Source organism: Dacryopinax primogenitus (assembly GCF_000292625.1).
Source record: "Dacryopinax primogenitus strain DJM-731 SS1 chromosome Unknown DACRYscaffold_4, whole genome shotgun sequence".
Taxonomy (NCBI): domain Eukaryota; kingdom Fungi; phylum Basidiomycota; class Dacrymycetes; order Dacrymycetales; family Dacrymycetaceae; genus Dacryopinax; species Dacryopinax primogenitus.
Window position 1 is genome coordinate 1,043,545 of NW_024467201.1, and position 27,359 is coordinate 1,070,903.

General features: G+C 55.2%; 12 protein-coding genes across 12 annotated transcripts; 7 read left to right on the forward strand and 5 right to left on the reverse strand.

Annotated features, from left to right (window-relative positions):
• The first annotated feature begins 91 nt into the window (after positions 1 to 91).
• On the forward strand, positions 92 to 3,130 carry DACRYDRAFT_20893 (P-loop containing nucleoside triphosphate hydrolase protein). The gene is made up of 9 exons (XM_040772127.1): positions 92 to 460; positions 515 to 749; positions 797 to 856; positions 916 to 1,136; positions 1,189 to 1,665; positions 1,715 to 2,439; positions 2,488 to 2,579; positions 2,626 to 2,758; positions 2,806 to 3,130. The coding sequence occupies exons 1-4, from the start codon at positions 295 to 297 to the stop codon at positions 923 to 925; spliced, it is 471 nt and encodes a 156-aa protein (XP_040631218.1). The 5' UTR covers positions 92 to 294; the 3' UTR covers positions 926 to 1,136; positions 1,189 to 1,665; positions 1,715 to 2,439; positions 2,488 to 2,579; positions 2,626 to 2,758; positions 2,806 to 3,130.
• Positions 3,131 to 3,312: 182 nt separating this feature from the next.
• DACRYDRAFT_76729 (ATP-synthase delta-subunit) lies at positions 3,313 to 4,198 on the reverse strand. The gene is made up of 4 exons (XM_040776222.1): positions 4,042 to 4,198; positions 3,775 to 3,928; positions 3,622 to 3,710; positions 3,313 to 3,574 (listed from the first exon to the last, which is right to left on the reverse strand). Exons 1-4 carry the CDS (start codon positions 4,165 to 4,167, stop codon positions 3,452 to 3,454), a joined length of 492 nt encoding a protein of 163 aa, XP_040631219.1. The 5' UTR covers positions 4,168 to 4,198; the 3' UTR covers positions 3,313 to 3,451.
• Positions 4,199 to 4,353: 155 nt separating this feature from the next.
• DACRYDRAFT_20895 (uncharacterized protein) lies at positions 4,354 to 5,275 on the forward strand. Its single transcript, XM_040772128.1, has 6 exons — positions 4,354 to 4,504; positions 4,567 to 4,679; positions 4,738 to 4,817; positions 4,865 to 4,956; positions 5,017 to 5,066; positions 5,114 to 5,275. Exons 1-6 carry the CDS (start codon positions 4,378 to 4,380, stop codon positions 5,159 to 5,161), a joined length of 510 nt encoding a protein of 169 aa, XP_040631220.1. The 5' UTR covers positions 4,354 to 4,377; the 3' UTR covers positions 5,162 to 5,275.
• On the reverse strand, positions 5,251 to 6,084 carry DACRYDRAFT_20896 (cytochrome b5). The gene is made up of 4 exons (XM_040772129.1): positions 5,743 to 6,084; positions 5,626 to 5,694; positions 5,500 to 5,574; positions 5,251 to 5,438 (listed from the first exon to the last, which is right to left on the reverse strand). Exons 1-4 carry the CDS (start codon positions 6,056 to 6,058, stop codon positions 5,368 to 5,370), a joined length of 531 nt encoding a protein of 176 aa, XP_040631221.1. The 5' UTR covers positions 6,059 to 6,084; the 3' UTR covers positions 5,251 to 5,367.
• A 366-nt stretch (positions 6,085 to 6,450) lies between these two features.
• Positions 6,451 to 9,310, forward strand: DACRYDRAFT_20897 (glutamate-cysteine ligase catalytic subunit; the record flags this gene model as incomplete). Its single annotated transcript, XM_040772130.1, has 8 exons — positions 6,451 to 6,730; positions 6,784 to 7,077; positions 7,132 to 7,426; positions 7,485 to 7,601; positions 7,649 to 7,796; positions 7,857 to 8,735; positions 8,808 to 8,928; positions 8,998 to 9,310. Coding segments are annotated over 8 exons (2,240 nt in total), but the record flags the coding sequence as incomplete, so codon positions are not given.
• Positions 9,311 to 9,390: 80 nt separating this feature from the next.
• On the reverse strand, positions 9,391 to 11,180 carry DACRYDRAFT_87560 (autophagy protein 6; the record flags this gene model as incomplete). Its single annotated transcript, XM_040776816.1, has 3 exons — positions 9,391 to 9,526; positions 9,582 to 10,456; positions 11,127 to 11,180. 3 exons carry the CDS (start codon positions 11,178 to 11,180, stop codon positions 9,391 to 9,393), a joined length of 1,065 nt encoding a protein of 354 aa, XP_040631223.1.
• Positions 10,792 to 13,881, forward strand: DACRYDRAFT_76742 (uncharacterized protein; the record flags this gene model as incomplete). The annotated part of the gene is made up of 1 exon (XM_040776223.1): positions 10,792 to 13,881. One exon carries the CDS (start codon positions 10,792 to 10,794, stop codon positions 13,846 to 13,848), a length of 3,057 nt encoding a protein of 1,018 aa, XP_040631224.1. The 3' UTR covers positions 13,849 to 13,881.
• A 25-nt stretch (positions 13,882 to 13,906) lies between these two features.
• Positions 13,907 to 16,035, reverse strand: DACRYDRAFT_64040 (MFS general substrate transporter). Its single transcript, XM_040775748.1, has 12 exons — positions 15,933 to 16,035; positions 15,813 to 15,881; positions 15,674 to 15,765; positions 15,426 to 15,620; positions 14,908 to 15,371; positions 14,734 to 14,854; positions 14,624 to 14,681; positions 14,440 to 14,578; positions 14,364 to 14,388; positions 14,254 to 14,317; positions 14,114 to 14,206; positions 13,907 to 14,063 (listed from the first exon to the last, which is right to left on the reverse strand). The coding sequence occupies exons 2-12, from the start codon at positions 15,858 to 15,860 to the stop codon at positions 14,037 to 14,039; spliced, it is 1,326 nt and encodes a 441-aa protein (XP_040631225.1). The 5' UTR covers positions 15,861 to 15,881; positions 15,933 to 16,035; the 3' UTR covers positions 13,907 to 14,036.
• Positions 16,036 to 17,915: 1,880 nt separating this feature from the next.
• DACRYDRAFT_20899 (uncharacterized protein) lies at positions 17,916 to 19,062 on the reverse strand. Its single transcript, XM_040772131.1, has one exon. It carries the CDS (start codon positions 18,525 to 18,527, stop codon positions 17,985 to 17,987), a length of 543 nt encoding a protein of 180 aa, XP_040631226.1. The 5' UTR covers positions 18,528 to 19,062; the 3' UTR covers positions 17,916 to 17,984.
• Positions 19,063 to 22,195: 3,133 nt separating this feature from the next.
• On the forward strand, positions 22,196 to 22,740 carry DACRYDRAFT_48453 (uncharacterized protein; the record flags this gene model as incomplete). The annotated part of the gene is made up of 2 exons (XM_040774836.1): positions 22,196 to 22,587; positions 22,638 to 22,740. 2 exons carry the CDS (start codon positions 22,196 to 22,198, stop codon positions 22,738 to 22,740), a joined length of 495 nt encoding a protein of 164 aa, XP_040631227.1.
• A 294-nt stretch (positions 22,741 to 23,034) lies between these two features.
• On the forward strand, positions 23,035 to 24,283 carry DACRYDRAFT_20901 (uncharacterized protein). Its single transcript, XM_040772132.1, has 2 exons — positions 23,035 to 23,157; positions 23,218 to 24,283. The coding sequence occupies exons 1-2, from the start codon at positions 23,118 to 23,120 to the stop codon at positions 24,183 to 24,185; spliced, it is 1,008 nt and encodes a 335-aa protein (XP_040631228.1). The 5' UTR covers positions 23,035 to 23,117; the 3' UTR covers positions 24,186 to 24,283.
• Positions 24,284 to 24,500: 217 nt separating this feature from the next.
• DACRYDRAFT_20902 (heat shock protein 70) lies at positions 24,501 to 27,261 on the forward strand. The gene is made up of 5 exons (XM_040772133.1): positions 24,501 to 24,621; positions 24,681 to 24,745; positions 24,801 to 24,999; positions 25,055 to 26,452; positions 26,506 to 27,261. The coding sequence occupies exons 1-5, from the start codon at positions 24,577 to 24,579 to the stop codon at positions 27,136 to 27,138; spliced, it is 2,340 nt and encodes a 779-aa protein (XP_040631229.1). The 5' UTR covers positions 24,501 to 24,576; the 3' UTR covers positions 27,139 to 27,261.
• The last annotated feature ends 98 nt before the right edge of the window (positions 27,262 to 27,359 follow it).

Below are 27,359 nucleotides of genomic sequence, written 5' to 3' on the forward strand. Positions count from 1 at the left end.
ATGACCTGGGTTTGGACTACATAACTTCAAGCTGCTCTCTGTTTGTCCGCTTTTCCCGGTCTACTACAACAATGTATCATCTATTATCAGGACTATATCAGCAACTAACTCGAAAAGACGAGTACAACGTTCTCATTCTCGGACTTGACAACGCCGGGAAGACGGCACGTTTCCATTTTCTCCCCTGTCTCTTGCTCACCCAGAAAGCAGACATTACTCGAGAAGATCAAGACGCTGTACAACCCCACGCCTGGTCTTCCAGCAGATAAGATCGCTCCCACCGTGGGCCAGAATATGGGCAAGATCACTCTTCCGAGCACGATTTTGCAGTTCTGGGACTTGGGCGGGCAGCGCGATATAAGACTCATCTGGCCGAGATACTATGATGATTGTCATGCGGTGGCGTATGTGGTGGACGCGACGGACAGGGATAGACTTGTAGAGGGTTGGGAGGTGTTTGGTATGTTTTCCTTGACCCTTTACCCTGGCTTAGAATTTTAACTACCCTCTGCAGAGAACGTGCTCTCCGCCCCGCAGATCCTCGGCGTGCCCCTCCTCCTCCTAGCCAACAAACAAGACGTCCCCGGCAGCCTAAGCGTCGAAGAGATCCGGAATCACTACGAAGAATGGTTCCAACGACGACAGAGGGAGCATGCCGCCGAGTTGGGACCTATGAGCCCCACGTCGGAGGTTCCGACCGCAGAGCGGATGGCGAGCTTGAACGTGCAGGGGATCTCCGCTATCGAAGGGTGAGCCTTATCCGAATGAGGTGGTTCATATTTTAAGGGTTTTCTAGGACCGGAGTACGGGATGCTGTGAATTGGCTGTTTATCCGAGTGCAGAACAGCAGGCGACGGTTCGTACATCCTCTCCCCCTTATCCCCGACCCTTTCCCAAGCTCACACAACATCCCAGCGATTCCTAACGCCAATAATTACGACTACCTCCAACACTACCCATGTACAACAGCCGTGCTACCTACTAACGACTTCATCTAGCTTCTTCTGCGCGTTCCTCAAATCCTGCCTAATAGGCCCCAGGACTGCCTCCCTTCTAGATACCAGTTCCTGTATACCCTCCGCCGCGGTGAGCGGCTTTGCAAGAACCTTAGTTCTCACCACGTCCTGTATTTCATTCTGTACAAGTTAGCCTATGTCATCGTGAGCCATTCAACGGGCAAAGGCGCACCTTGAGGTCTACGTCCAGCCCTTTTTCAACCCGGTCCCAGTCCTGCCAGAACTTGCTCAAACCCTTCTCCCACCTCCCCTGACACCACCAAGCCGTCCCCGCCCATACAAGCCCAACAGCAGCGACAGCCGTGCTCCCCTGAACGTCGTACATCGTCCATCCCAGTATCCCCGCAATCGGGGAAGCGAGAAAAGACGCCCATCCGGTGAGGACAAGATTTTGGGCACGGAGGTGCAGGTGGTCGATCGGGCCGCCGCGCTGGGTCAGCTGTTGTCGCCGGTGGAAGATAGGGTAGAGGAGGGAGGAAGGCTGGAGTTGGGTGAGCGACGTTAGCTGGGCGAGCTTGTTCTCCAGCAGGGGGGAGTGGAACGGCGCGCTCGTGCTTTGGCTGGGAGAGGCGAAAAGCTCGAGTACCTCGGCGGTGCTATGGGTGTACTGCGATTGGAGCTCTTTGAGCCTTCCGGCGTCGTACGATAACTACCATCGCCTTTTGAGCATCTCCAGTACTCCAATAAAAGTTACGTACCTTCCTCTCCAGCTCCCTCCCGTACACCCTCTCAACCGTCTCCCTCACCTCAGCGCCCAAGTCGTCCACCCTCCACACAAGTTTCCAGAACGCGAACCTGCGGAGGGCAGCACTCACCCCCTGCCTCGCCCTCTCCGCTTGGTCCTTAAGCCCCTCCACACCCGTCCACTTCCCCAGCTCGCGCTCCGACTCCCCCTGCAACCAGAGCGCCTTCCTCCTCGCTCGGTCCGCTTCCTGCTCCGCATCTACTAGGGCGACAGCCCCTGCCCCCAACGCGGCAGAAGCGAGGCCAGCAGCGGTGTTTACCTGAAAGTCCTCTGGTAAGGGGCGGGAGAGCGCGGTTTGCAGCTGGGAGATCCGCGAGCGCATGTACTTCGCTTGGAAGGTACGGACGGCTTCGGTGCTTGGGGAAGCAGAGCTCTGGAAGGCTTCGAGTGCTTCTAGTGCTAGGGTGCTGGACACGGTGGTTACCGATGGATAGGGGGAACCACGATAATAACCCTCTAGAGCGGCGGCGACCCGTGTGTCTTCCTCTGATGGCGTGTAGGAAAAACTGTGGTTAGCGGGCCGGTTGATTATGAGCTGTAGGGAGGTGGGCGCGAGGGGAGAAACGGGTAGGTGGGGGAGGAGGGAAGTGAGCGGAGTGAGCAGACGGCTCGAGTCCGTCACGAGGAGGATGGAGTCCATCGTCAGCAGGAGAGGGAGATGTTTTGTTAGGTCTTGCGCTACAGTCTTCGTTAGTAGGATGGGAACATGGGTGAAAAGAGACGCACAGACGACTTCGTACAGCTCACAACCGTCTTTCTCCAACCATGCAGCAGGAACGACAAGTTCCCCCTTCTGGGAACTGACTACACTCCCATGCCTATCAAACATCAGTCTCTCCCTTGAAAAGTGTACATCGACCCCACCTAATTCGCACGACCTCCGACTCCTCTCCCTCCCAGCGAGCCCAGATCGCCTTCCGTCGATGGCTCACACTGAGCGGGTCGTCCAACAAAGCCGTGACAAATTCCCTCATTCCCGCGAGCCTATCTCCCACCACTGACTTGCGTCAGTCCCAGCATATCCATTGGAGTCATACGGCGTACCTGCGATCCTCGGACTCCTAGACTCGCCAAGGTCGGAAGCTGCGCGCTCGGCAAACAGCGCCCACGGCACGTCTCCCTCCCCGACTCGGCGAAGAATAGACGCAGCCTCCTTCAGTACATTCTTGACGACCAGCCGGGGCGGGAGGGTGATCGGACTGTGGGAACTCTGTTCTGGATGGGCGGGTTTGGAGAGGGGCTGAGCGACTTGGGCGGTGGACGTGGAGGTGGACGTAGATGGGGAAGGAGTGGAATGGAGTGCCCGTGCTCTGACTTGCCGTGAGAGACGCAGAGGACGAGCGGGTCGGCGTATGGGAGGGCGCATCCCTCGGTTTAGGTGGTGCGTTGAGCAGCCTCAGGAAGGCTTTGGACAGCGAGCACAACAGCAGTCAGGGTGCCTATGAGGTTATTCCGTGTTCGGCCGATGCAATCATTCCTAGGCATTGTATCTCTCTGGAATCATACTTTCAAACCAACAGTAGTGAACGCCGTTGGAAAAGACAATCAACACCAAGAGCAGAATAATTAATATTCAGCAAATTTCCTGCCTTTCCGGCAGATATCTTTTCGATCTACACCTTTCCTTTCCCAACACCACCTCCGCATCTCTACCAGATGGGAGAGCGCTGGTTCAGAAACGGTAAAAGATCTACCTCAACGCCGCCTGCAGAGCCTCATACACCTCAACTTCTATCCCCGCTTCTACTTTTTCGACTTCAGACCCGTTACCGGCCGCGACCCGCTGTGCTTCGGCAAGGTTGGACCTGACGGCCTGGGGAACTATTAGCTAGGACTTGGGATGTAGGGAGAGGGGCGGACCTCGGCGGAGAAGTCTTCCAGTGGAGCACCTTCAATCACGTTGATCGTCATGGTGTTATCGGGGTGCACAGTAGCGAGCCCGGAACTCACTACCGCGCATGCATGCATCAGTCCCGCATCGCATCGTACCCGGAAGGTAAAGACAAGACGCACCAAACCATTTCTTGCTCTGTCCGACGGACTCGATCACTTCCAGCACCCCTGGACGGAGGGGCTCGATCGTCGCTACGTGGTTTGCGAGGACGCCCATGTCTCCCGTCACTGCGGGTAGGTTGACTTGTGTCACTTCCTCGGAAGAGAATATCGTCTGTCTCCCAAGAACATCGACGTCAATCCAGAAGGCCGGATGATGGCGAAGGGAATAAGAAGTGATAGAAGACATTGTCAACGACTACTGGTAAGTAGGAAGGGAGGACGCACAGAGTAAGGCAACACGAGGGAAAGCTTGATCTTATCGGCCGCACCGACGGCTTCTGCGTACCCCCTCCGTCCAAGAACAGGCATAGCACGGCGGGGAAGAGCACGGACAGCGAGTCGGAATGCCATCTCTAGGTGTGGACGATGAGCAGGAGGTTGAGGACGACGAGGAGCTGCAATTACGGTGAATGACGGGACAAGGAAGGAAATACCGGGATCAAATGTGCACTGCCACTAGAAGCAGCCAACCAAGATAGGGACGGCTAAGCGCTGTGGAGGACCTTCCCAACCCTCTCTTTCTCCTACTCCTATCTCTCCACCTCATTGGAGATAACGAACATGCTCCTCAACTATCTAGCATTCGCGACCTTAGCAGCAGCAGCAGCGTGGAACCCTCTGCAGCTCGTCCTCCCGCAGGAACAAGCCCAAGTCCAAGTCCCAGCAACCTGGGCTTGGAAAGACTGTGGTACGCTCTTCCTCCCCTTCCCCTGTGCGTGCGTGCGTGCTAATGGTGGGATTGGGGGAAAGGGGACGAGAGCTTCTTGGTTAACGTTCAGACTTTGGAGGTCTCCCCGGACCCGCCAGAGCCGGGGAAACCGCTCACCCTACACGGGACTGGGAAGGTTAATGGGCTTATCGAGGTGCGTCCTCCCCTGAGCCAGGGTTGGAGAGAGCTGATGTTGTGTGCGGTGGGGGTAGGACGGCGCCTATGCGAACGTGCTTGTCAAAGCGGGATATGTTATCATCCTCAAAAAGCGGTTCGACCTGTGCGAAGAAGCGTACGTCCCTCTTCCCTTCCTGCGTAGTGCGTGGCTGATTGCAGCAGGGTGAACAACAACTTTACCGTGCAGTGTCCGATCGATGAAGGGTATCACGAGATCACGCAGACTGTAGAGTTACCCCGGGAGATCCCTAAGTGTGCGTCCACCCCCTTTCCCCCCGGCCCCTCTCCTAAACTGACGGCATATGTACGTACAGTCAAGTATGCGATCCAAATACGAGGATTTACAGCCGATGAGGAGGATATGGTGCGTCTACCTTCCTTTGCTAGTAGGAAGGAGCTGACACCCATCAGACATGTCTCGATATCACGATCGATTTCAAGCAGCCTAAGCCGTTCTAGGCAGTTTATACCCCTACCGCTAGCTCAGGTGGCGGTCTATGATCCTGTACTGGTTCATCTTCTTTCTTTGGTCATATATTGTCTCACATGTTGGCTCGAATGGATGACTTTTACGCTCTCACGCGCAACGCGCGGTGGGAAGTTAAATATACAAGCGAAAACAACACATAGGGGCGTGCTCCTCTCATGCCACCAGAAAAAGAGCACTACACAGCAGTCCCATTCTCGACCAATTCCCCAACAACGATATACTTGTTCGTAAAATGTTCTTTCCAGCCTATTCCCCCATAAACCCGTAAACGAAATCTGTTTCCCAGAGCAAGGCGAGAAAGACGCACTTTTCATATTCGCCCGCTCTTCGGATGTCAGGTCCTGCAAAGTGTCGATAGGCGCGTCGACGGGAGTTAGCATCTCTGTTTTTCGTAAGCCTAGTCACAGGTAGAAGGGGAGAAGGGGGGACAGACCGACGTCAAACGACTGTTTTGCCATCCCTCGGGAGGCGTCCCTTCCCGCAAAGTTCCCATACGGTCCCTCTACGCCATCCCATCAGTCCCATCGCACCCCTAGCAAGGTTCACATACCAGGACCATAAAACCCCGCACCGGCAGTAACGTCAAACACCTTCCCAGCAATAGCGAGCAATATCCTCTTCTCCTTCACACCATTATACTTCTCCAATTCTACCGGTGTGTACTGCTTGAACAACGCTACCTGGGGATGCTTTTCTGGCATCCAGGAATAGCCGGATTTGTAGGATGTGGGAATGCGGGAAGGGGAGGGGATGCAGGGCCAGACCAGGCGGTAGATGAGGAATCCGATGCTGGCTAGGAGAGTGAGGTTTATGGGGAGGGAGAGGGAGGCGACGAGCGCTTCGTTTTGCATCAAGAGGGATGCCATGGTCAGCACTAGAGTACCTGTGGTGGTGGCAAGCAAGGGTGAAGGCAGTGAGACGCGGTGCCGTGAAAAGTGCCGAATATTGATTATGTCATGTGTTATGTGATTGTACCCGATATGGAATGCGCCCTCAAAAAGTGGAAATTGTTCGGGTCCGTTGTTTTCCCTCTCAAAGATTATCGCCGCTTCGAACAAAGGGAAGCACGCTGACAAATAACATCATTCCAGCATAGGGGATATCAACTAACAATTCCTTTGTCTCTTCTGCGGGCGACGGTCGTCTCCGAATTGCGTTCGCATCCGTATCATCTGTCCACTCTTGCTGGCTCATACAAAGGATATAAATTCATTCATATCCCTCCTTCTTCTTCAACACCAACCACCACCACCACCACCAATGGGCCTCCTCTCACTCGGTACTCCCCTCGCTTGGGCAGACAGCATACCCTACCACGACCACGTACGCCAACACGGAATCACCCAGTTCCTCCATGCATGGGACCGTCTCAAGACGAGGGAAGGCGACGACCTCCTCTGGGGGGACGAGATCGAGTACATGGTCGTGGCGTTCGATGATGAGCACAAGGTGGCGAGGTTGAGCTTGAGGCAGAGCGAGATCCTCAAGAAGCTCGCGCATGTTGTCGAGGAGCTCGAGGAGGAGAAGTCGCCTGATACGTTAGTCCCCCCCTCCCTCTCCCTTGGGGAAGGATAGATGCTGACAGGAACAGCCCTCCGATCCCGACGTTCCACCCCGAATACGGAAGGTTCATGCTCGAGTCCACCCCTGGCAAGCCTTACACCGGCTCGCTCAAAGAACTCCTCACGGTGGAAGCGAACATGCGCTACAGGCGGAAGATCGCCCGCCGCCATCTCAAGCCCAACGAGGTGCCTTTGACTGTCACGTCTTTCCCTCGGCTGGGGACGCAGGGCCAGTTTACGGAACCGTACTTTGAGCCGAAGAGCGAGGAGAGCCAGAGCTTGTTCCTCCCTTCGGAGATTACCAACCCGTTTGCCCGTTTCCCGTGCGTCTCCCCTGCTTCTGTCGTAGCTGTCGTATTTGGGCTAACGCTGCACAGCACGCTCACGGCGAACATCCGCCGAAGGCGAGGACACAAAGTCGCCATCAACCTGCCTATATTCGAGGACACGCACACCCCCAAGCCCTTTATCGACCCTACAATCCCGTGGGACCGAGCGCTGTTCCCAGGGGACAGCGAGGCGAAGGACGGCGCTGCGCTCCCAGATCACATCTATATGGACGCGATGGGGTTTGGCATGGGATGTTGTTGCTTGCAGATGACGTTCCAGGCGTGTAACGTCGATGAGGCTAGGAGGGTGTATGATGCGCTTATCCCTGTGGGGCCGATCATGGTGCGCTTGTTTGTTGGTGTTGGGGGTTGGGGGCTGATACGGGGATGAACGCGTGTAGTTGGCACTTACGGCTGCGGCACCGGCTTATAGGGGTTACTTGTCCGACGTGGACTGTAGGTGGAACGTCATCCGCGACGCGGTAGACGATCGGACAGAGGAAGAGCGCGGGCTGAAGGTGCGTTTCCCACAGCAGGGGGTTGTGCAGTGCTCATTCCTTCCAAGCCACTGGAACATGACAGGTACAGGATCCCGAAGAGCCGGTATGATAGTGTCGATTCCTACCTTTCTATGGACTACAACAACCGGCCGGAGTATAACGACAATCCGCTGCCTATCGACGAAGGGATCTACAACCGTCTCCGGGATCACGGTGCGTCCTCCTCTTTCCCCCTTCCCCGCTGCTTGAAGCCAGCCCACTTACTCCAAACAGGACTAGACGACCTTCTCTCAAAGCACATCGCCCACCTTTTCATCCGCGACCCGCTCGTAATCTTCTCCGAGATGATCGACCAAGACGACCTGAACTCCACAGACCACTTCGAGAACATCCAATCCACCAATTGGCAAACCCTGCGATTCAAGCCCCCGCCGGCCAACTCGCCTATCGGCTGGCGCGTCGAGTTCCGCAGCATGGAAGTCCAAGTCACGGACTACGAGAACGCCGCTTTCTGCATATTCATCGTCCTCCTCTCCCGGGCCATCCTGAGCTTCGACCTCAATTTCTACATCCCTATCTCGAAAGTGGACGAGAATATGAAGACGGCCCAGAAGAGGGACGCGGCTAGGAAAGACAGGTTTTGGTTTAGGAAATTCGTGTATCCCCAGGATCGGGCGTTTGAGCTCAGGCACGCGGTCGAGGCTTGTCAAGGTCAGGGTTGGACGGGTACCCCTACCCCTGCAGCTACGCCCGCAGCTACTCCAGGTCCGAGCAGGGGGAGCTCACCCCCTACCTCAGCGGTACACACGCCTCTCACCCCTCTGAGTCCTATCAGTCCTCCACGCACGAACGGGTTCCCACCCCACACGCACACGCACCAGCATCAGCACCAGCACCAGCACACGCAAGACGAACGTTCCCGCCCCGTCTCGGCGTCCCAATCCCGTTGTCCCTCCCCCGGTCTCCCGGAGCGCGGACCCGTGGAAGAAGAATACGAGCTCATGACGCTGGACGAGATCGTCAATGGAAAGGAAGGCTATTTCCCAGGCTTGTTTGGCGTCGTTGCGGTGTATTTGAATTCCTTAGACGTGGACTTTCATACGAAGAGGAGCTTGTATAAGTACTTGGACGTCGTTAGGCGTCGAGCGAACGGTATGCCCCCCCCCCTCCCTCTCACCTTGAGTACAAGTTGGAGGTACTGACGACGTTGATGTTGTGCGGTAGGCTCGCTCATGACATGCGCATCTTGGATGAGGAGATTTATCCGCTCCCATCCGGATTATAAGTTTGACAGTGTGGTCAGCGAGCAGATCAACTACGATCTTATGAAAGCCTTTGATGAGATGTACGTCTGTCCCCTCCTTGCCTGTCTGCTTCCTCTTCTGCCTTTCTCTACCTGTGCTGATGCTTGCAGTGAACGTGGCGTGAGAAAGGAACCGGATTTCCTGCCTTCTAGTTACAGAGGGGATACGGCCTTTCACGGCCACCTGAACACGCACGCCGACCAGGCGTCCAAATAAGCGAGTACGTGCGAGTCGGTGCATGTTGGGAGCTTCCGATCAGGGTCGTGATTTTTTGTTCACGTTGTTGATGTCGATGATGTCGATGTCGATGTTGTTGTATAGCATGCGAGATGGCGTGCATGACGAGCTGTACTCGATAGACCGGATTTCGGAAAGACGTTAGACATTTAGTCCTATCTAGGGGTTACATGAAATACAGATACAGTGCAAGGGTTCCTCTCTTCCTGTCCTCGTCCGCTTCTCCCTCCACAAACCCCGTCTCAAGCGTCTACTACCCCACCGGGCTAAGTGTCCATATTGACCACCCACCTCAACAGCCGCTTGAGCACGACCAAGATATACCGCATCGATTTTGTCCAAGTCTCTTCCTGGCTGAACTGGAGCTTGACCGAAGCGTCCCCTATCCTGTCTTTGTTTATGCTGGAGAGGCCGTCAGTTCACGTGGATCAGGTTCGACGAAGGAAGGGGCACTAACGAATAAACGAAATCCAAAGTCGAGTCTTTCCTCTTCACAAACTCCACTACTTGTCGTAGACAATCCAGGAAAGCGACCATGGCGTAGTCAAACCTCCTATTATGGAGCAACCTCGTGACGACAATGTCCGTGCTCGCATACAGTTCATAGGAATCGTCCTTCCCCGCTCTGCTGATCCGGGAGAAGGATCCAAGAGGGTGCAGTTCCCAGCCGTCGAAGGTAAATTCCAGCTTGCGCGCCAGCGTGTGTAAGAGGAGCAGCGTCTGGCCCCAAGCAGCGTTAATCTCTGACCAGTCAACGACGACCGTCCCCGCTCTCCCTAGCCGGAGGCCATTGATCGTCCCGAACACCCCGTCGCTCCCCAAGCAAAAGGCGTCGTCGTATACGTTCGTCCGCTCGAGGGCGTCGAGCTCTCTTTCCGAAGTGCGGATCGCAGACCGTAAGGAGGAGAGCGAGGCGCGCAGGGTGGAACTCGCGATTTGCGTACTGGCTTGTTCGGCCCAGAAAGCGCGTTCTTCTAGGTCCAGAGCATCAGATTCGGAGCGCAGAGCCGCGAGCTCATGTTCCAGCTTCTGGAGCTCAGATTCCGCAGCGGATAGTTCGAGCACAGCGGCGCTCTCGTCTTGCCTCAGTTTATCCAAGTGGCTCGCTTCTTCCCCTACCCCTGCTCTGCCTCGCTCTAGCTCTCGTTTCGCTTCCCGCTCGAAGGCGATGTAGCCGTCTCTCTCTCGCCGGGCCTCGTCGAGTTGCTTGTTAAGCCCGTCGATCAGGGAGTGGGTGCATTCTGCGCACAGAGGGTGGTCGACACCTGTGCGGGAAGAGAGGATATCGAATAGCTTGGGCAGATGGCGGAGGTTCTGTGCGCGCGGGGTTGCCTTTTCTCGCGGTTGGGGAGGGGGAGGGGGTTGAGGAAAGGAGGAGTCTTGTAGGAGAACGAAGGAGTCTGCTGGAGGACGAGGAGAGAGTGAGGGTGAAGGTGAAGGAGACGGTGCGATTATATCGTATGCTGAAGGGGATATATCTGTGAGAGAGAGGTCGAGAGTGAAAGGCTGTTTGCATTGTTGACAGTGATAGGAGGGGTCCATAGTATGAAGAGGAGGAGGAGGAGGAGGAGGAGCTCGAGGAGGAGGAGGAGCTCGAGGAGGAGGAGGAGCTCGAGGAGGAGGAGGAGACCCTGAGTTGAGCGCTTGTTCTTCTCATTACTGTGACTATGGCAATACTACGTGGACATGTACTAGGAGTGTTACTGCTCTTATACATCTGCTACTTACACTTCACTGGGTTATTCTTATTTACTCGAGGATTTCTACTATCTCGTCTGGCACTGTCGAACACTGCACCTTCACTCGCTACCACCACTCTCACACCGACGCACAACCGAGCGCTGGTCATCATCATCGATGCACTGAGATATGACTTTGTCACACCTTACCCACCTTCACCTCATTCAGGGTATCATCATTCTATCCTTACTGTGCCCTCAGAGATCACAGCTGAATACCCTCAGAACTCATTCCTATTTCACTCATACTCAGACCCACCTACTACCACACTCCAGAGGCTAAAGGCGATCACAACAGGCTCACTCCCAACATTCATTGACCAAGGGAACAACTTTCACTCTTCAAGCATAGAAGAAGACAGCATAATACATCAAATTGCGTCTTCTCCTCGTTTCCCAAATCGCGCATTTATGGGGGACGACACATGGCTATCCATCTACCCGTCTTCCTTCTCGCCCAACCTCACGCACCCGTTCGATAGCTTCAACGTCGAGGACCTGCATTCAGTCGACGAGGGTGTCACACGTTCCCTCCTACCCCTCCTGCGTAACCAATTCCCCCCCGGAAGCAAAGCAGAAGACCAGCCATTCCAGTTCCTCGTCGCCCATTTCCTGGGGGTTGACCATGTCGGCCACAGGCTCGGTCCAGACCACCCAGCCATGGCGACCAAGCTGCGCCAGATGGACAACCTATTACGGGAAGTTGTCGATCTCTTACAAGATGACACGCTCCTCGTCGTCCTTGGCGATCACGGTATGGACCCAAAAGGCGACCATGGCGGAGACTCGGTACTCGAAGTCTCGACCATGACGTGGTTGTACTCCCCCGGCGCAGCCCTGCACACCCTTCCCTCACCCCTCCCCAGCGAACTCACACCATACACCACCTACCCTGGATCCCCAGCCCCAGCCCGCTCAGTCCAGCAAATCGACCTCCTGCCCTCCCTCTCCCTCCTCCTCGGCCTCCCGATCCCGTTCAACAACCTGGGCTGCGTGATCCCCGAGCTCTTCTGGCGCCCTGGAGCGCTGGAAAGCGCGTTACGGCTTAACGCCGCCCAGATTTGGGAGTACTTCTTGGCTTATAGAGCTAGTGGGGCCGGTGGGGAGCTGGACGAGGCTTGGGACGGCTTGGAAAGGGAATGGGTGACAGCGAAGAGTGTTGGCCGGGCGAACGCTGGAACAGGCGCAGGCGACCCAGCCCGTATCCTAGCGCAACACGCATTCGTCCGCTCTGCACTCGAAACATGCCGTTCTCTTTGGGCACAGTTTGACGTGCTCATGATTGGCCTTGGCCTGGGCGTCCTCGCGCTTTCTGTCGGCGTGCTGGGCGCGCTGTACAGGACACTGACGCATCGGCTCGCCTGGGATGAGCTGGTGAGGCGCGCGCTGAGCTGGGCGGGCGTAGGTGCTACTGGGGGTGCTCTGGCTGGGTGGGCAGTCAAGCGGTTCGTGAGTGTACAGATGGTTGAAAAGGTCCTCCTCTCGGATTGGATGCTCTTCGGGACTTCTTTCGGTAGTGCGGTCTTGCTCCTCCTCAGCCTGCTCCTCCCGTACACCCCGCTACTGCTGCCGAAACTATCCTTCCCCGCCCTCCTCGCATTCGGCATCATCACCCTCCACGCCGTCTCCTTCTCCTCCAACTCCTTCATCCTATGGGAAGACCACGTTGTGCCCTTCTTCCTCCTCACTCTGCTGCTCCCCACCCTCCTGTCCGCTCCTTCCGCCCCGACGAGGACGCTGCAATACCGCCTGCTCGGGTTCTCCCTCCTGCTCGCAGGCTGCATACGGCTAATGAGCATCTCCACCGTCTGCAGAGAAGAACAGCATCCCAACTGTCACGTCACCTTCTATGCATCCTCCACCACACCCGTCTCCCCAAGCGTGATCCTTCTTCTCTCCCTGCCGGCAGCCTTCCTCCTCCCCCGGGCCATCCTCTTCCTCCTCTCCCAGTCCAAATCCGACCGCGGCCCAGCCCCCCTCTTCCTATCCTACTACCTCCGTCCCGCACTCCTAGCCTCAGCCCTGTACTGGCTCATAGAACACCTCGAGTCCTGGCGCGGGCTCAACCCCGATCGCGTCCCCGCCCTGAAAGCGTTCAGGATGCTCTTCGCCCGCATCAGCCTCAGTGCAACTCTTTTCGCCGGGTATGCAGGGTGGGCCGTCGCACCCCCTTGTGTGGAACTGCAGCTCTTTGAGCCTCCTCCCTCCTCCCCACGACAAGGGAAGCAGCTCATAGTGCTGGGCTACTCGAACGCCTATGGTGCACTCTACCTCCTGTTCCTCCTCGTCTTCTTCGCACTCCTGTTCGCTGCCACCCAGCTAACGGGGCAAGTAGTACTCGTCCTATGGCTCCTCGCCCTCCTCTCCCTGCTGGAGCAGACCGACGCGGGGCGAGACGCTGCCCGCCTATCCTCCCTCTCCCCAGCAACAGGGCCGAAAATAACAGAAATCGCCACCCTCGCCCTCCTCGGTCAGCTCCTATTCTTCACCACAGGCCATCAGGCAGTCATGTCCACCATCCAGTGGAAATCTGCGTTCATAGGCTTCCCAGCTGTTACATACCCCTTTTCCCCGCTTCTTGTTGGGCTGAACTTTGCGGGACCGGTATTCCTGTCTGCGCTGGCGGTGCCGTTGTTGGCCATGTGGCAGGTCTCTCCTGTTATTACGACATCCCAGCCGGAGAAGGTCAAAAACACCAGCGCTGACACTAACGCAAACACGAGCGCAGGAAAAGTCCACGTCCTACCCGACACGCTCAAATCCTGTATCGGGTTCTCCCTCACCAATTCCCTTCTCGCCTTGAGCAGCGCCGCCTCCGCAGCCTGGCTTCGCCGGCACTTGATGGTATGGAAGGTCTTCGCCCCCCGGTTCATGCTCGGTGGGGTGATGCTGCTTGTTGTCGATCTTGGGCTTGTCCTCGCTGTGGGTGTCGGCTCGGCAGCGACGTGTCATAAAGTCAAGCGGATGTTTGGGACGGAGACTTGACCGCGAACGCGAGATGTGCCAGAGAGCACGCGCAGGAGCAGGGCAGAGGTAGAACAGCGTACATTAATAGGTCGTGCATTAATGCTACAGGGGTATAAGCCCTTCGGCTGAAAATCCAAACAAGACTGGTAGCCCAAGTGAAGGGTAATGCCTAGAAAACCGAAAATACCAAAAATATTGAGCGGAGGTCATACAGTGTAGCGGAAGTCGCGGGCCTATGAAGGGGTCAGTCTAGGGTGGATATGGATCAGTAAAGGGGACCTACGTTGTCGGCTAGTTCACTCGTGTCCACTGCGGCGTTCCGGTCGGCCTGGCCGTACTGCCGATCTCGTCGTGCATTCTCGTAGCGGTAATATGCCTCCGTAGACTGTGAGGGTTCGCTAGGAAAGCTGACGATGAACTTACGGTCAGGCACAATGCGCAGAACCCCGTCAGGTACAACAGCCCGCAGGACACGCCGAAGCCGAGGCTACACCAAATCAGCGAAGGAATGCAACACCGTGAGCAAAACTCACAAATATCGTGGCGCTTCCGCGTTGGCTATCATCGCACAGAGTCAGCCCACGCCAATGAACCATGGGAGAGACGCACGAAACAAGTTTGCTCCTAGCACACTTCCACATTGGCCAATGGCCTGGAACAGCGGAATACCCGCCGCGCGCTTACTTTCTGAGCCAATGTTGTAAGGAAACCAACTAATTGCAAGGCCGATACTTGTGAATGTTGATGTCTACCTCATGGTTAGTCTGGATTGAATGAGTGTGGGAGGACTTACGCAGATCATAAACGTTGAGACGTAGCGCACGTGAACGTTCTCCGATACGATCAGAAGCCTGGATGTCATGTCAACACACCTGTAGGTAGGGTTCTGACCAGGACACTTACAGGAAGCCGGTCCCTCCTAGGAGCCCTGCTAATGTTAGGGGAATGCCGCGTGACTCCAGGCGGTCCGAAAACGGCATCGTTATGATGAGCACTACTGCCCCCACAGCGTAAGGTGGAACAGCTGTGAACCTGATATTAGTGACCTGGATAAATTATAGCGAACATCGAACATACAAAACAGCTGCGCCTGTGCACCGACGTATCCGAAATCTTGCACAATAGTAGGCAGGAATGCGGCCAACGCACTCGCCGCCGAGGCAGCACCGAAGTACACCACGCCGTAGACGTATATCTTCCAATCGCGCACCGCGAGCCAAATATGTCGGGCGTTGATCGTCCTCGGCTTTTCTTTCAGGCCTCCACGACTCATACGCATCACCGCAAGCTGCCGCTCGTCCTCGTTCAGCCAGGTGGCGGTGTCCGGCCGGTCGGGCAGGATCTTGATACACAAGAGGCCGACGATGACGGCTGGGAAGCCTTCGATGATGAAGAGCAGGCGCCAGTTCTCCACTCGAGAATTGATCTGCTGCACCCCGAATGCTATGAGACCACCGAAGGCACCCGCAAGAGAGGCACAGGAGAACCAGGTGCCCAAGCGGGCGCCGATCTCCTGCCGGGTGAAGAAGTAGGTGAAGTATCTTCGCGAACGATCAGCGTGAAACGCGTAAAAGGGATGGCTGTGGGAGGCTTACAACGAGATATTCGGACTAAACATGCTCTCAAACAGCCCTACCAGGAACCTGGCAATGAACATGTTCGCAAAATTATAGGTCAGGGCTTGCATCGCACAACAGAACCCCCAACCAGTTGCGGCGACTCCGAGCCAGAAATTCTGAGAAAACTTCTTGCCCATAATTGTGGCAGGCAACTGGAAGGTTATGTAGGCACTGTCCAAGTATGTTACCGCCTAGATCTTTCGGAAGGGAGGGTAGAATCGTACAAGTAGAAAGCGGTATTTATGAGTGCGAATTTGACCCCTGTTGGATCACCATCGAGGATGTCGTCGGGGAGGCCCATAATTCGGGCATTACCCTATGGGAAGTCAGTTTGGTGCCGTATTAGCGGCCACAGCAACATACCAGATTCGCGCGGTCCAGATAACCGAGGAAATAGACCAACATCAGCATGGGCAAAATCAGCCTGTCGAACTGTCCTCGGACTGTCAGCTGCTTGTTACTTTCCTGATCCTCACGGCCTACTTTTCGTACAAGCTGCTTTTCCAGGTCCCGATTCACAGTGACGACACTGGTGACCGTCCTCTGCAGCGGTAACGGAGGATACGGACATTCGCTCTCTTCCAGGAAAAGTTCTTGAGGGGGGAGGGACTTGAGTTCGATGGCATCACCGGAAGATCTAGTTGGGGGGCGGGCAAAGTGGAACGAGACGCCGCGCGGGGAGTGAGGTGAGGACATCATGGCTGACGTTGTACCGGGAGTGATCGGGGATACATCAGGGCGTTTAGACATCGTTGGTCGTTGAACTTTGAGGGGGGAGAATGCTTGACTGCGATGATAAAGGTTGTCAAGTGTTTATTGTCGGCAGGGGTGGCGAGACGATACTGAAGGAATGGTTCTTAAGATTGGCGAGAAGATAGTGCAAAGCGATGAACGAAGAAGATGTTGTTGCGGTAGTTAATGAGATGGTGTTCTTGTGTGAATGCTCATGCGGTAGAAGCGCAAGAATTGATGCAGAGAATCGATGGATGCATGCTTGCGTGGGAGAACGAACTCAATATGGCCGGTTCACGTCGCCCATAGCAGCGAGATGCATCTAGAGTCCCAGAGATGAGCGAACCTAGTTGGAGAAGCGTTGAGAGAGTGGCACAGGCACAAGCAGTTATAGAAGCCGGGGGAGAGTAGGTAGAGGTTTGGGTTACCCCTCTGCTTGCCCCCATAAGCCCTGTGACCACACGCCCGATGGACTGGCACGCACTCGAGATGGCCGCCCCCATGTGTGGAAGCGCTCCGCCCAATCAGGAACGAGGAATACAAAGGGTCCACAAGGGAAAGAAGCGCCCGGAAGGCTCGGCGCAGTTTCCAGGGATTAGGGTGGCAGGCAATATTCAAATTGTCATCCTCAAGGCGGCCGTCGCCTCCCGCACATGCCGTTGCATGGTGAGGAGCCGGCTTGGGATCGGGGGCCGGAGAGTGGTGAGATTTTGGCTGAGAACAACTAAACCGGTGGGCCGAGAACTGATGTCTGTTGTTCCAGTATCGGTCGAAGGCGGTGAATCTGCCGTAAATCTAACATCTTCAAAATCAAATGGCTGGCTACGCAACGTGTGGGGGAGTCTATACCTTAGGATCCGATTAATAGAAAGAAAAATTGGTGGCGAAAATAGATCCCTCAATTGTAAGAGATCCAACCAATCGCCCGGGTCTCACCCCGGGTCGTGCAGTCTCGCCCTCGGTTACACCTCCTGGAATGACAAGAGAATCTTGGTGAAACCCACCGAGTCTTCGAACGCGCTCGAACGCGCTTCCAGGCTTTCGCAGAACATCTCGCTTTTGGAAGCCAGGGCAGAGGAGGAGCATGCGCATCGGAAGATTGAAGGGAAAGAAGAAGGCGAGGTACTTACTAGCTTAGCTTCTGGAAGATACGATCCAAGGGGCTCGGCTCATTCGGGATATGTTCGGCGCAGCCATTCGTAATTTGCTCTGGGTTTGTAACGATCTCGACCAGGGGCGAATTTACGAGAGGTCCATCAGTTTTCGTGTTCAGAATGAAATCGGTCGATATGCTCACACTAAGCACGTTCCAATCGGACACCGGTACCGGTATCGATCTTCGTATATAAGGGAGTGAAACGACAATTCCCATGGTAGAGTGTGTCACAAGCATGCAGTCCTGGAACTTTCCGACCTGTTCGGACGGTTTCGTATAAGCGAACACGCTGTCTCCGGCCTGCTCATCGTAGAACTGTGAGATGGTACATACGGGAAGTGGTGAGAAGGAGCGGGGTTGCTGACTATGACGATAATTGTTGTATATCGATATTATTTTTGGAAGTGATGATGGGCACGACGTAAAGTGGGAACATGCTTTCGCACGCGCACATCGCTGGCGATCCATGCTGGTAATATTGCAAGTTGAAAGAACACGCACTGCAGATAGTAGGTAAATGCATACAATAATCATGGCCTTCTCAGCGTGTCATATCCGGTCATCTGACGAACTAAACAAATGCTATACAAAAGCAGTACTGTATCATGAGTATCCTACACTCTAGTGGCAGACCGCCAGCTCTGGGACTAAAACACGTCATCCACTTCCTCCGGTTCGTCCACTTCTTCCATGAGCATCTCTCGCCCGATTTCGCGCGGTGTAGACGGTTTGCCGGATAGCTTGTGCGCGAAACGGGGAACAACCTCCTTGCCGTTCCCATTACTTCTGCCCAAGTGCGGAGCAGAGTATACCTTCGGTGTGCTGGGTGTGATCGTCTTTCCCGCGCTAAGGGGTAATGACGGGTGCGTACGGCGCCGACGTGGCGGGAGGTTCTCCTTGTTGTCCTCTGAAGGAGTGAGCAACGGGTTACTAGATGTGGACGAAGGCATAGAAAGTGAAGCAGCTGGGGTCTTTGGGGGTGCGGTCCTGCCAGGAGTGGAGGGTGGTGGCATGGGCCGCGATGTTGACTCTGGCGGTGGGATATGAGCAACCTTCTTCGGCTTCTTGGGTGTTTCCACCCGCGTGCTCTCCTTGCGTGGTGTCAAGTCCGTAAACAGCCTCTTTGCGATTCCGTTCACCTCTTCTTCCCTCGCAATCGTGTCCTCCAGATGCCGCCGTTTGGCAACCATGCGGGGGGATGTATCTTCGTGCGGGCGCTTGAGGCCATGTATGTGCAGGTGACTTGGGTGATGTACGGGGGACGGGGGAACCTTGGATATGTAGGCACCAGGATGGGGTGTGTGGGGATTTGAGGGGTCTACGGGCGCCTGAGGTTGAGGGAAGAGGGTAGGTAGGAAGAGAGAGAGCGGGAGTTCGGACAGGGCTTGACGAGGCATTTCGAGGGTATTCGTTAGTTGAAGTTGATGGTGTCGAGGTAAGATGTTAGGTGATGAGGGTGAAGGCTTTTGTATGTGATGGAGTTATGCAGGGGTGAGTGTGACTGTTTGAGTGAGGATGGACAATGACTGGTGTCCTCGACGCGTCTTTGGATCCTTGTGCGACGCGTCAATTGTGTCGACCTTTATCCAAGAGTGGCCACAAAGCTTGCAAGTTATCGTGCGTTGTCGTGCAGGTACGTGTCCTCCCTGCTCTTTTGTACGTCCACGTCGTCCCTCAGGCTAGAAGGCTCTCGATGTTGAACAAAAGACGGAGCGGAGCGGGCGGAACAAGGGCGGGTGCGGCGGTGGATGATGACAGCGTAAACAAAAGAGAAAAAGTCACAGGCCAAGCATAAGGGGAACGACGCGGTTGGGGCTGTGCACGTGAGCGGGACGCGCCGTCCCTGTGCGGAAAGGACAGGAGCCGTGTGACGCGTGACAACACGTGAAGAAATGCCTCCGTGGACCGCTTCGGTGGACTCATTCTGACGATGGACACAGGGATCTCTCCCTAGACTAGACTTCAACAGGATTGCCGTTCAGACTGCTTGACTTGAATTCACTGTGTTAATTTGAATATAGTTCACTGTCAGCTTTGAATTATAAGTGTGCACGAAGTCTAGAGATCTCTACTGTCACCCATTCAGCAAGCGCCCTCCTCAATGACAAGAGGCCACAACACCCCTCAGCGTGGAACCCCTCGCGGAACCCCTGGCGGACGTGGGGGTAGGGGCGGGAATACTCCGCGCGGATCTGGTAGCAACACCTCTCGTGGGAGGGGTAGAGGAAGGGGTGGTGGTGGTGCTGGGAGATGGGAGATCGAGCAAGAGGCCCAAGGTGGGCTGACAGGCTTGATTGATTGACCGATGACTGAGGGGAGTCGTTCGGCGAGACAGTGATCATGACCCAACTTGAGATTCCGTACCCTCCATCGCTGAGGGGTAGAGGGGGTGGACAACGTGGGCGCGGGTCTCCCTTCGAGGGCGCCTATACCCCTCCCCTGCAAGGCGGAGGGCGGGGGAGAGGCTTGTCAACTTTTCAGCCATCGCCGGTTCCTGGTCGGGGACGGAGAGGGGGTGGACTGGGCTATCGCGCTATGCCAGAGGATGACCGGGGTTACGAGTGGGCTCGTTCTATCGGCGGGGGCAGTGCCCGCGCGGGTGATGGCTTCACGCCGAGAAAAGACCCCCGCGAGCGCCCGCTGCTCAAGCCCATCTTGTTCGTCAAAGCTGGCACGCTATTTGAAGACCGAGAGGAACTCTTGAAGGCAGAAGTAGAAGATGTGCAAGAGGATCAGGAGGCGACTGCCGAGTGGTTGGAGAGGGCGTTTGAACGAGCAGCTGAAATTGAGAGAGTTGCTGGGCACGAGGAGGCGGGTCAGTCAGGCGCTCCCAGCGGAGTGCAGACTCCGAGAGATACGCTCGAATATCTGGTCGCTCAATCCGTCATGCCGGGGATTTTCTTACAAGCACAGAGCAAGACGACGGTAAAAGTGGAATTACCTCCGGAGCCGAGTCAGGAGGATATGGACACAGATGAAGAGGAGATCGTCTACATCGCACCGGCACAGAAGAACAAACCTATCAGCAAGACACCTTCTCCGATACCCCAGTCTGAGCCACTCCCAGCACTCGGTACGACCGAGCCGCCAGCGATGGCCGTCGAACCCATCCCTCCCGCGCTCGGAATCCCAACCACGACAATGGAAATCCCCACAACCGCCATAGTGGCCGTAGAGCCGATTTCCGCCGTTCCAACAGTTGTGAAAACAGTGTCAGCATCTATGCCACACTCCCAAGACCCCTCCCGCACTGTCACCCCTACTCATTTTCCCTCTTCCCAAGCCCTCTCTTCCTTGCTGGAGCAGTACAAGCTCACCCCCGCTGTGAGGCTTGACGAAGGAACGGGCAGCGCGGCTGATACGCCTGCTGAGGCTGTGCTTGGGGATGTGGAGACGAAAGAGGGCGGAGTGAAAGCGGAGGAGGTGGTCAAGGCGCTTGAACAAAGTGCTCCGGTGTCTGTGGCAACAACTGCTGCTACTGCCGAACATGGTGTGGAACCCAAAGTTGAAGAATCAGTTCTTGCACCTCAAGAGGAGGAGCCGATCCCTCCTGCCTTCCCACCCGGCGCTGTTGCCCCTGCCCCTGCCCCTGCCACCACGTCCTTCTCTACCTACAAATTCACCTTCTCATCCCCGCACAAGGCCTCTCCAGCAAAAGGCAAGAAACCGCTAAAGCGGAAAGAGATCAAGCGCATGCGTCGCGCTGCTCGCCGGTTCCAGGCCAGGATGTCCCTTCCCGGAGGCGAGGATGTTGCAGGGGAACCTCGCATGGGGGACTCGGACCTCGAGTGGGGGAGCGATGGTGCGCCTGTCCGAGTTCCTGGGGAGGAGAGCAACGAAGAGGAAGAAAACGGGAAAGCGTTTACCGCTGCTGCTGATAGACTTGTGGAGGAAGGGTTGAGCGATGCCCTTGGTGGGATGGATATCGACGAGTTGGATGAGGATGCTGCTGCGAGATTTGCACTGGGCATGGGGGCACAACATGTTAGCATAGGGGATTTGGACGTGGATGAGATGATTAAGCGCGAGGATGGGGATCGTAGCACGTCGGAAGATGAGGAAGATGAGGAGAGTGACAGTGAGGATTTGGACGAAGTGTTGAGAGAAGCGGAAAAGGAGCTTATGGGCGAGAGCGAAGATGAGGAGAGCGAAGATGAAGAAGATGAGGAAGACGAGGAAGACGACGAGAACGGCCCACCTGATGCGGGTCCCTCGGGCAGCTTCTCGGCCCGCATTGCCCATGCTAAAGCGGCAGCAGCGAACAGTAGCAAGAAGGACAAATCGCCTATGAACTACGACGAAGAAGACGAAGAAGACGAGGACGACGATAAGCCGTTCAAGGGGGGATTCGCTTGGGAGGACAAGAATGGCGGTGATTTGGTGGAGAAAGTCCACAAGATGCTGGATGAGAATGTGGACATCCTCAAGGGGAAAGACAAAAAGAGCCGGAAGAAGCTGTTTGCTGCCATTCGAGATGGGAACTTCGGAGCAGTGGTCGATGAGGATGATGAGCTGCTCAAGAGCTCGATTTGTGGGTTGATGTCATCGATCTCATGCTGGTGACTGATCCCCTTCTATAGTGAAGAACAAGAACAAAAAGCGCAATGATTTGCCTCCAGAGCTTCAGATCCAATGGGACAAAGACCGGGCGAAGAAAGCAGACTACAAGCGGGCCCGTGCTCTGGAACGCAAGCGACAGGAAGGTAACCCCTTCAAGGCGGCCAAGAAAGACAAGAAAGGGAAAGATAAGGGAAAGAAGAAGGGCAAGTCTAACCCTGACGAGTCAGACACGAGCGAGTCCGACTCCGAATTCGAGGCCGAGTTCGAGGACATCACCGATATGTTCTCCCTCGAGCGGATGATCCGTGTGTTCCTCCGTGATTTAGGCAAGACGACGATGACTCTTCCCGCAATGGATAAGGAGAGCCGTCGGCGGGTGCACCTCCTTGCGGACTGCTTTAAGCTCAAGAGTGACAGCAAGGGAAATGGCACAAACCGCTTCCCTATCTTAACGAAGACGACCCGTTCTGGAATTAGCATCGAAGAGGCGAAGGTGGAGAGGATCCTACGGGCATGCAAGGAAGCCGGACCAAACAGCACCATTGCAGAGTTCAATCGGGCGTACTCTAGAAAGAAGAATGATGGGCAGTTCAAAGGCAGCATGTGCGACGTAGAGGGTGAGATTGTGGGTGCTAAGGCAGCGAAAATTGGAGAGTCGAACATCGGCTATAAGATGCTCCAAATGATGGGGTGCGTTCTGTTCTGCCACAACCTTGCGATTGCTGATGGTAGCTGTTCAGATGGTCTGAGGGAGACAAAATTGGCTTGTCCGCTGGCGGCATCATCGACCCACTCACTGCTCGTATCAAGCGCACTAAGCTTGGTTTAGGTGCTGCACTTTAAATATAGAAGGGGATGGTCTGCTGCATCCAAGTAGAACAACTGCAGAAGTGCATTCGCATATGTATATGTTCCTAACGTTTGCTAATGTATTTTTAGTCTAGCAAGGAATTCTATAGAAAAGTGATTTTTTTACGATAGAATTTAAAAGTGGTACCCAAAAATAACATTCCGGGTGGTGGCGTTACATGGCGGGTGAAAGAAGCGGAACGGATACCCGCAGCTATGTATAGGGTGGCTGTGCGCAACATAAGTGGAGCATGGTCAGCCCTCGGACTGGACGCCTTTACCACCTCTGCTTCTTACCGTCATTCCCTTGAACTTGCTGTTTCATCAATAACGTTGTGTACATCTCATCCCTCTCTCCCTTTTGGCTTCGAATGAAGTTCCTATACGCTGCTATAGGCGTCGCTGCGCTTGGTGAGATACCGTCATGAAGGCCTTTATCTACTGCTTGCTGACAACGGAACCCTTCCGTAGCCTTCCGTGCGAGCGCAGCACCTCTCCGAGTTGATGTATTCGTTGGCTCGTCTGGAGGTCCCGTTGCTCTCGAAGAGGCATTGAAAAATGTTGAAACACGGCCGAACGTACCTGTACAGGTGTCTGGCTTCGGCTTCGTGCGCGCTGGGGCGTCAGCATTCCATCCCCATGTCGAGATCGTCGAAGTCACGGACAAGAAGACAGCGCATTGGGTGTACAAGCCCGCGTCGGGTGAACAGGGATCTGTCCTTGTATCCGATGGGGCAGCCCCCGTCCGCGAGAAAGACGAAGCGTTCCGTAACTGGGTGATGACCCATCCCGAAGTGCACCATGGTGGTGATATTCTCCAACATCGCCCCATACACCTCAACCACAACTGGGGCAAGAAGCCGGGATGCCACAAGTCCTGGGAGCAGTCCTTCAATGGCGTGGCTGCCAGCATTCGTGAAGCTTTCGGCTTTGCTCCGATTCACCCACATGGGGCTCCTCTCCCTCTACAAATGGTATCCAGCGACCGTGTGTTGTTGCACCCATATACAACTAGTCCTGCCGAAAACGACGATCGTCTCATGCGCCGCCCCGATGCTCGTTGGCCCATGCCTTTCCACCACCAGGGTCAGGGCAGACATCACCGGTTCCACCACCACCGCGGCGGTGATTGGCACAAGAAGCCCTTCTCACGTCGCCTCATGCATGCTCTTTACATTCTTGGTCCCGTTGAGGGTCGTATTGTCGCCTTCATCCTTGGGCTTGGCGTCGGCACTCTCATCCGCGTTATCTTCGTCATGGGTCTTCTCGCATATCGGTCCTTCACTGGCCGTAGCAACAGGATCATGTTGAGTGACGACACCGAAGCTTGCGAGCCTATCGTTGTTGAGCGCATATACGAGATCAAGGAGAAGGACCACGCCCCCGCTTACACTGCAGTTGTCGTTGACGGCGAACAAACCCTCGCTCCTCCAAGCTAACAACGGATTGGACATTTTCTTCCCTCCTTATTTCATTGTCCAGAGAGCTCTGCGGTTGTACTTACATAACATTGGGTTGTCAATTACAGCGAGTTGACATAAATTATTCTACTCCGAAAATGTTGTGGAGATACTGGCAGTACATTGAAGCTACCACCATGCGCATGCACCGGACACCGGTAGAAACGTCTGGAAACATCTTGGGAGAGCAACGTTGGGGACTAGGTGCGGTGGCGGTGCACCGTGTGCGGCAACTTTTTAAAGGCGTGTCCTCATCGTGTCGTCTGGTCTGACTCTATCCACCTCCTCATTTTTACTATAAAGCCCTCCAACGACTCTCTTTCCTGTCTTCTCTCTGCCTTCCTAATTCACACAAGGACAAATTATAGCTATGGCAAGCGTTGTGGGTATAGATTTGGGTAATCTTGGCAGCAAGGTGCGTATACGTCGTCATGGTCTCGTACCCTTTCAACGATCGTCTGACCGCACGTTCAGGTTGGTGTTGCTCGCCAGAGGGGCATAGATATCGTGGCGAATGAAGTATCGAACCGTGTTACTCCGTGAGCATTGACGTGCTTCCTGCTAGTATCACCATTCTTACTCAGGCGCCCACAGTTCCTTAATATCATTCGGCCCAAAAGCCCGGGCGATTGGCGAGGCGGCGAAAACCATGGAGACGGGCAACTTCAAGAACACGATTGGCTCGTTGAAGCGACTTGTTGGACGCTCGTTTGCGGATCCGGAGATCTCTGAAATCGAGAAGAAGTTCATCAATGCTCAGCTGGTTGACGCGAGCGGCACTGTCGGCGTGAGCGTAAGTGTTGTTGGGTATATGCTAGTTTTGAATGTCCTTCTGACCTCCTTTCAAGGTTTTGTACTGTGGCGAGAAGCAGACTTTCTCTGCCACTCAGCTCCTGGCCATGTACCTCGCAAGGCTGGGGCAGATTGCCGCTAAGGAGCTGCAACAGGACGTTACCGACTGTGTGATCGCTGTTCCCGGCTGGTATACCGAGGTCCAGCGTCGTGCAGTTCTCGACTCTGCCTTTATTTCTGGCCTCAACCCTCTACGTCTAATTAACGATACCACCGCCGTCGCTCTCGGATATGGCATTACGAAATCTGACCTCCCTCCGCCAGAGACTCCTCGCAATGTAGTCTTCGTCGACATTGGTCACTCTAACTACTCCGTCGCGGTCGTTTCCTTTGCTCAAGGCCAGCTCACTGTCAAGTCCACAGCCTACGATCGTCACTTCGGTGGACGTGACTTCGACTACGCCCTTGTGCAGCACTTTGCCGAAGAGTTCAAAGGAAAGTACAAGATTGACGTCTTAGGGAACCCCAAGGCTACGTTCCGTTTGGCTACCGCCTGCGAGCGCTTGAAGAAGATGCTGTCTGCAAACCAGGAGGCACCCCTCAACGTCGAATCCATCATGAACGACGTTGATGCCTCCTCTAAGCTCAACCGTGAGCAATTCGAGACCTTCATTGCGCCTCTGCTCGAGCGTGTCCACGTTCCTCTTGAAGAGGCTCTTCGTGAGGCTCAGCTCACCACTGCTGATATCCACGTCATCGAGATCGTCGGTGGCTCCACCCGGATTCCGGCCATCAAGCAGCGCATCCAGGACTTCTTCGGCAAGCCCGTTTCCGCGACCCTCAATGCTGACGAGGCCGTCGCTCGTGGTGCCACCTTCGCCTGCGCTGGCCTTTCACCTCGTTTCAAGCTTCGCGCCTTCACAGTCAACGACATCGCCACTTACCCGATCAAGGTTTCGTGGGCACCATCTCCGGAGGATGAAGGAGAAGAGCCCCAGGCTGTCGTCTTCCCTCGTGGTAATGGAATTCCTTCGACCAAGACCCTGAAGTTTGTCCGAAGTGGTCCATTCGAGTTGGAGGCGTCGTATGCTGATCCCGCTGCCCTCCCGGGAAGGATTAATCCTTGGGTTGGCAAGGTCACTATCAAGAGCGTTGGTGAAGCTGTGCCGGCTACCGTGAAAGTCAGGGCGCGGCTGAACCTCCATGGCATCTTCTCTTTCGAAAGTGCATTCGTCGAGACCACCCAGGTTGTAGAGGAGGAAGTGCCATCGGAGACAGCTCCCGCCGAAGGTGAAGCTCCTGTCGCTCCCCAAAAAAGACAAAAGAAGGTGGTGAAGAAGAACGACATGCCCGTGATTGCTGGTGGGCTTGCACTTGACAGCTCCATCCTGAATGCCCAGAGGGAGCTTGAAGGCCAGATGATTGCGGAGGACAAGCTCGTTCAGGATACTGAGGTGTGCTTCTATTGGCGCTTCATAACAAATCTTATGCTGACGTTCATATACAGGATCGCAAGAATGCGCTCGAAGAATACATCTACGACACGCGTAGCAAGCTTGACGATCGTTATGCCACGTTTGTCCAGCCGAAAGAGAAGGAAGCGCTTGGTGTCAAACTCGCTGAAGCGGAGGACTGGCTTTACACTGAGGAGGGTGAAGATGCCCCCAAATCTTCTTACGTGTCGCGCCTTGACGCCCTGAAGGCACTGGGTGATCCTGTTGCGAAACGTTACATGGAAACCGAAATGCGCCCACGGGCCGCCGCTGCTCTGCGTGAAACCGTCAACAACTATTTGTCCCAGGCTCAATCAGAGGACGAGCGCTTCTCCCACATCACCCCTGAGGACAAGCAGAAGGTCATCGAGAAGGCTGCTGGAGCGCAGTCGTGGTTGGAGAACTCGTTGGTCAAAATCTCAGAACGGCCGAAGAATGTTGACCCTGTCATTACATGCGCTGAGATCGATAAGACGCGGGATGAGCTCATTTACTTCGCCAATCCCATCATGACCAAGCCCAAGCCGAAGGCTGATGCGCCTCCCGCGGGTGCCAATCAGCCGCCCCCCCCGCCACCTCCCAAGGACGAGACTATGGAGCCCTCTGAAGAGGCCGGCCCCACGGTGGAGGAAATGGATGTCGACTAAACGGTCGCTAATCGCGACTTATTTCATGATGGGATGTTGTTGAGGGAGACCGTACTTTTTTAAGCCTGTATCTGATTAGATTAGCAGAAGGGAATGCTATAGACAAATGTTGTCCAAGCGCAATGGACACCAATAAGCATACAATTCCTCTGTCCCTCGTGTTGCCTACAGTACATATGGAGGTTCATCCAATAATCAGCCTCATCCACGCCACCGCTGTC